The 3,670-nt window shown below is 73.5% G+C and overlaps 2 protein-coding genes across 2 annotated transcripts in view; one reads left to right on the forward strand and one right to left on the reverse strand.

Moving 5' to 3' along the window:
• AURANDRAFT_60753 (hypothetical protein) overlaps window positions 1-1,665 on the reverse strand; it is a gene marked incomplete at both ends in the record, with an annotated part of 2,954 nt that extends 1,289 nt beyond the window's left edge. Inside the window, 2 exons of the mRNA XM_009034372.1 lie at window positions 427-1,413; window positions 1,633-1,665. Coding sequence (XP_009032620.1) covers window positions 427-1,413; window positions 1,633-1,665 — 1,020 coding nt within the window. The remainder of the gene's footprint in view (window positions 1-426; window positions 1,414-1,632) is intronic.
• A 1,007-nt stretch (window positions 1,666-2,672) lies between these two features.
• Window positions 2,673-3,670, forward strand: part of AURANDRAFT_60754 (hypothetical protein) — a gene marked incomplete at both ends in the record, with an annotated part of 2,474 nt that continues 1,476 nt past the window's right edge. Inside the window, one exon of the mRNA XM_009034131.1 lies at window positions 2,673-3,650. Coding sequence (XP_009032379.1) covers window positions 2,673-3,650 — 978 coding nt within the window. The remainder of the gene's footprint in view (window positions 3,651-3,670) is intronic.

Raw genomic sequence — 3,670 nt, forward strand, 5'->3', positions numbered from 1 at the left:
GGGCGGGGGCTCGATCGCCGCCTCCTCCTCGGGCTCCGGCGCCGGCGCGCCGCGGAGCCGCGGCGACCGCCGCGCCTGCGACTCCGCCTCCTCGTCCGACGACTCGGCGGCCTCCTCCGCCTCCGGCGCCGGCGCGCCGCGGAGCCGCGGCGACCGCCGCGCCTGCGACTCCGCTTCCTCGTCCGACGACTCGGCGGCCTCCTCCGCTTCGGGCGCCGGCGCGCCGCGGAGCCGCGACGACGACCGGTTCCGCGCGTCGTCGTCGTCGTCGTCCGCCGCGGCCGCGCGGCGCCGCGGCGCCGCGCGGGACCGGGCCGGCGGCGGCGCCTCGAGCGTCGCGCGGCGGCCCCGCGGGTCCAGGGGCGCGTCGTCACCGCCGTCGCGCGCGCGGCGCCGGAGCGTCGACAGCTCCGTCGCGAGCGAGACGAAGTCGCGCATCGCGTAGTTCGGCGTGATGTCGCTCTTGAAGAAGGGCACGCGGCACTCCGGGCAGATGTACTCGTCGACGCAGGCGACCAGGACGCATTCCGTGCAGAAGCAGTGGCCGCAGGGCAAACAGCTCAGGTCCTCATCGAGCACGTTCTCGCAGAGCCGGCACGTCGTCGCGCTCGCGAGCGCGTCGAAGCACGCGTCCTCGGAGTCGTCGTTGGCGACGACCGACGCGGCGCTCGATGACACGGGCGCGGCGGCCAGCGGCGACGCGGCGACGCCCTCGGCGTCCAGCGGGGCCGCGGCGTCCAGCGTCGGCGGCTTCTCCGCGTCGATGCCGTCGACGGGCTCCCGCGCGCCCGAGCTCGACGGCGGCGGCACCTTGGGCGACGTCGTCTTCTTGGGCGGCGGGGCCTCGTTGGGCGCGGCGGCCTTCTGGCGCGCGGTGCCGAAGTCGTCGTCGCCGCCGCCGCCGCTCTCGACGACGACGTCGCTCTCGACGACGTCGGGCTTCTTCGGCATGGCCTTCGCCGCCGCGTCGCCCATGACGACGCCCGCGCAGTAGCAGTAGTCGCGCGGCGCGCCGCCCGGGTCCGACGCACCCGTGCCGTCGTCGTCCGCGTCGGACATGGACCCGTGCTCGAAGACCGGGAGCTCGTCGCGCTGCGGCACGCGAGCGCCGAACGTCGGCGCCTCGGCGTTCGCCGCCTCGGCGCCGTCGTCCGCCGCCGCGGGCTCGTCGTCGGACGCCGAGTCGACGTAGTAGGTCTTCTTGGCGCCGGCGTTGCGGCGGCTCGCGCCGCGCGGCGCGACGGGCGCGGCCGCGTCCTCGTCGTCGCCCGCGAAAGAGGCGTCGGACTCGTCGTCGTCGTCGTCCGAGCCGACGTAGACGGGCTTCTTCTTCGGCTTGGGCGCGGCCTTGGCCTTGGGCGCGGCCGCGGCGCCCGGGCTTTTGGCGACGAGCGAAGCGAGACTCTTCAATGCCTTACGAATTGACGATGGCGTTGCGTTCCAGCGGGAGGTGGCGGCGACGAGTTGGCTCGACACAGCGGCGGGATCGTGTGGAGAGGAACGCGTCAGCAGCAACCCGCCCGTTCGCAACCGGCTGAGATTGTGTGCGAGCACCCCCGCGGCGTACTGCGTCTCCTCCATAGCCGAGGGCGGCCAAGCCAACGACGCCTGCAACACTATTCAACCTAACACGTTGAACTTGACGCTCTCCGATGTCGTCGGCATTTTCGTTATGCTGACCGGCGCCCCGGGCTTCGTCTTCTCCGCGTACTACCAGCGCGGCACGTAGACCCGCCGGAGCGTGTCCCGCCGGTCGCCCCCTTGCTCCCGCGCAGCGCGTGCGCGACTCCGAGTCCTCGGACAACGTTCGCGGGTCGCCAAGTTATGACATCCTAGTCGCCGGCGGACCTCTCGCCCTCGCACGCGGGGCAGCGGCACGTGGGGAGGTGCGGCGACTTCTTGACGTACGGCCGGCTCGACGGCTGCGGCGGGCCCTTGGCGATCGCGGCTGCTTTTGCGTCTTTCTGGCGGCAAGCGAAAACGTGCCGCTTGAGGCCTACATGATTTATCATATCTGCGCACACGGGGCAGGGCTTCCGTTTTGATGGTGGCTCACTGTGGCTTCGCGGGAACACAAGGGCACTGCACCGCACGCGCTTCCACGGCTCTCCCGGCTCTTTCAAGTCTTTGTCCCACCAGACTGTATAATAAGGACCAGAGGCCGTCCCAAGATCCATGAGCGTTCCTGGTTTCCGAGTCTTTTTGCACTGGACTCTACGAGGTGCTTTCGCGTACGCCGCCGCGGCCGCCGCGCGGTCGCGGTCGCTCGCCTCAGCCGCGAGGCTCCCAACCTTAGCGATAAGTCGATCGGCGTGCGCACACAACAAATCCCTTGCGTCGACAGCCTCGCCTGGAGAGACACTGAGAGCGGCGGGGGCACCAGACTCGAGGCCGGATGCGTTCACGGATTCCGGAGAGATCTCTCGCTCGTCCGGGGTCATTGAGACGGCTTCGGTCATCGTTCCGGCGCGCGGCGCGCGCGCTGGCGGACGCCCGACGACGCGCGTAGCGCGGGGCGGCGGGCCGTCGACGACGCGACGAGGCACGACCGTCGACGACGCGAAGAGCACGACCCAAGACTTGGCTGAAGCGGCAAGTCTGTCCGACAGAGAAGGTCATCATGCCCTGCCTCGCCGGCTTCAGACAGCCGTGTGGGAGCTCTCTGAACAAGGATGGAGGCCCAGGCCGTGGCGCGCCAGGCCTTCGAGGCGGCCTACCTCGCGGCGGCGCCGCTCTGCGAGGACCAGCGCGCGCTGAAGCGCGCGCTGCGCGAGGCCGCCGCGGCCTTGCTGGCGAAGCTCGAGGCAGCCCAAGCCACCAAGGAGGCGCAAACACCACCGGCCGAGCCGTCGGCGCCGGACGAGGAAGCGCGCTGGGCCGCGCGCGTCTGCAAGGCCGTCGTCAAGGACATGCGCCACAGCGAGTTCTGCGTCGCCTGGAGCCGGCGCGGCGGCCGGTCGACGACGACGTTCGCGCGGCGCTACCGCGACTTCGAGGCGCTCTGGAAGGCGCTGCGGAGCGGCCGGCTCGTCGCGTTTCAGCCCCTCGTCGTGCCGCTCCTGCCGACGAAGGTCGGCTTCGGCCGCCACGTGGAGCAGAGCTTCGTCGCCGCGCGGGAGGCGGGCCTCCGGCGGTGGCTCGGCGTCGTGACGGCGTCGCCGGCCGCGCGCGCGGCGCCGTGCCTCGCGCGGTTCCTCGACCCGCGCACGGGGCCGGGCACCTTCGCCCACGACGAGGCGGCGCGGAGCCCGGACGACGACGCCTTCGAGGAGACGGGCGCGGAGCGGCCGCCGCCGGGCGGCCGCCGCGCCGCGTTCAGCCGCCTGCTCTCGGAGAAGGCGGCCCTCGACGGCGCGGCCCACGCGTACAGGCGCGCGAGCGACGCGACGAAGGCGCTCCGCGCGCGCGTCGCCGCGGCGCGGGAGGCCCACGCGGCGCGCGCGCTGGCGCTGGAGGCGCTCGCGGGCGCGCTCGCGGAGCAGCCCGGCGAGCGGAAGCCGCGCGCGGCGGCGCGGGCCGCGCTCGCGGCGCCCTTCGCCGCCGCGGTCGCGGGCGCCGCCCGCGCGGCCGTCGCCGTCGCCGCCGACGAGGCCCACGCGTCGCCCCTCGTCGAGGGCATCGACGACCTCGGCCAGGCGCTCGGCTTCCACGTCGACTGCGCCGCGCGCGC

This window comes from Aureococcus anophagefferens (genome assembly GCF_000186865.1).
Source record: "Aureococcus anophagefferens unplaced genomic scaffold AURANscaffold_1, whole genome shotgun sequence".
Lineage (NCBI taxonomy): Eukaryota > Pelagophyceae > Pelagomonadales > Pelagomonadaceae > Aureococcus > Aureococcus anophagefferens.